The sequence below is a fragment of the Entamoeba dispar genome, genomic scaffold (genome assembly GCF_000209125.1).
Source record: "Entamoeba dispar SAW760 scf_1105229462057 genomic scaffold, whole genome shotgun sequence".
In the NCBI taxonomy this organism is placed as follows: domain Eukaryota; phylum Evosea; order Mastigamoebida; family Endamoebidae; genus Entamoeba; species Entamoeba dispar.
The window spans coordinates 1,138-2,468 of NW_001855002.1; the positions used below are offsets into that span (position 1 = coordinate 1,138).

Consider the following 1,331-nt stretch of genomic DNA (forward strand, 5'->3'; position numbering starts at 1 on the left):
ATAATAACTGATGTTAATGAATAACATATCTAAAACAATAATTTCCTATTTCATTAATTGATGAAGGTATATTAATTGATTTTAATGATGAATATTCAGAAAAACAATCATCACCTAATTTACTAATTGTTGTCGGAATAATAAATTCATTAATATCTTTCTTTTCAATATTCTTTCCATTGATTATTTGTAGTTTATATGGTATTTCAATACTAACTAACACTGGTTCATTCATAAATATTCTTTCTTTACTTACAAATTGTAGATTATCTACGCTTACCGATGTCAATGATGAACATTCACAAAAACATTCAATTCCTATTTGACTCACAGATGCTGGTATATTAATTGATTTTAATGATGAACATCCTGAAAAACAAACACATCCTATTTCATTAATTGGTGCTGGTATATTAATTGATGTTAATGAATAACATTCATAAAAACAACCATATCCAAGTGATTTAACTTCTAATGGTATTGTATTTCCATATTTATTTCTATCTTCTCTTGTATATTTTATATTTTTGTAGATATTTCCTTGTTCTTTTTCGAATAAATATGTTGAATAACTTACTGGATACCATATTACATATTTAAATATTTTTCCATCATCAAATATTTTATCCTTTCTATTATAAATATGAAATGTTTCAATATTAGGAAAGAATTCTCTTGAATGTTCATTTAATGGAATTGGATTAAAATGAAATCGTTCAATATTCCCTCTAAATCTTTTAATTCCAATTTCTAAATTAATAAAATCTTTAATATCATTAAAGTACATTGATGTTATCATTATTTCATTATATCCTAATTTCATTCTTACTTTATTGTTTATTAGTTGTTTTTATTAGTTCTTTTATTTTTATATTTTAATTTCTTCTTTTTTATTATTTTATCATCATTCTATTTTTATTATTTGATGTTTGTTATGAAAAACAATAAATAATAAGAAATAAAATAAAATGATAATTATTTTTATTTTTAATAAATTATAATTATTAAATATTTCATTTTGTTGTTATTTTATTCATTATTATAGATCCTTTTACCAATTCAGAATATACATCATATTTTGATACCATGCTTATTGAGTAATACCATAGAGTCTTGTAAAGAAAATCAAACAACAAACAGGTATCAAGTTCAAAGAAAAGAAAGAACGAAATAACAATAAAATGCATAATAATTATGATAAATGAAATAAAATGAAAAAGTGAATAGAAAAAGAAGAACACAAAGAAAAACAAATAAGAAACAATGTAAATATAATGGTAATAAACATTATACAAATAAGAAACCTAAATGGTTAACAAAAATGAAATTGA

At 21.0% G+C, this 1,331-nt stretch overlaps 1 protein-coding gene across 1 annotated transcript, besides 3 other annotated features; it reads right to left on the reverse strand.

Moving 5' to 3' along the window:
• Positions 1–13: 13 nt before the first annotated feature.
• Positions 14–823, reverse strand: EDI_043720 (uncharacterized protein; the record flags this gene model as incomplete). The annotated part of the gene is made up of 1 exon (XM_001739199.1): positions 14–823. The coding sequence occupies one exon, from the start codon at positions 821–823 to the stop codon at positions 14–16; it is 810 nt and encodes a 269-aa protein (XP_001739251.1).
• Positions 799–934: a microsatellite.
• Positions 935–943: 9 nt separating this feature from the next.
• Positions 944–1,043: a sequence feature (AT_rich).
• Positions 1,044–1,331: part of a repeat region that runs on past the window's edge.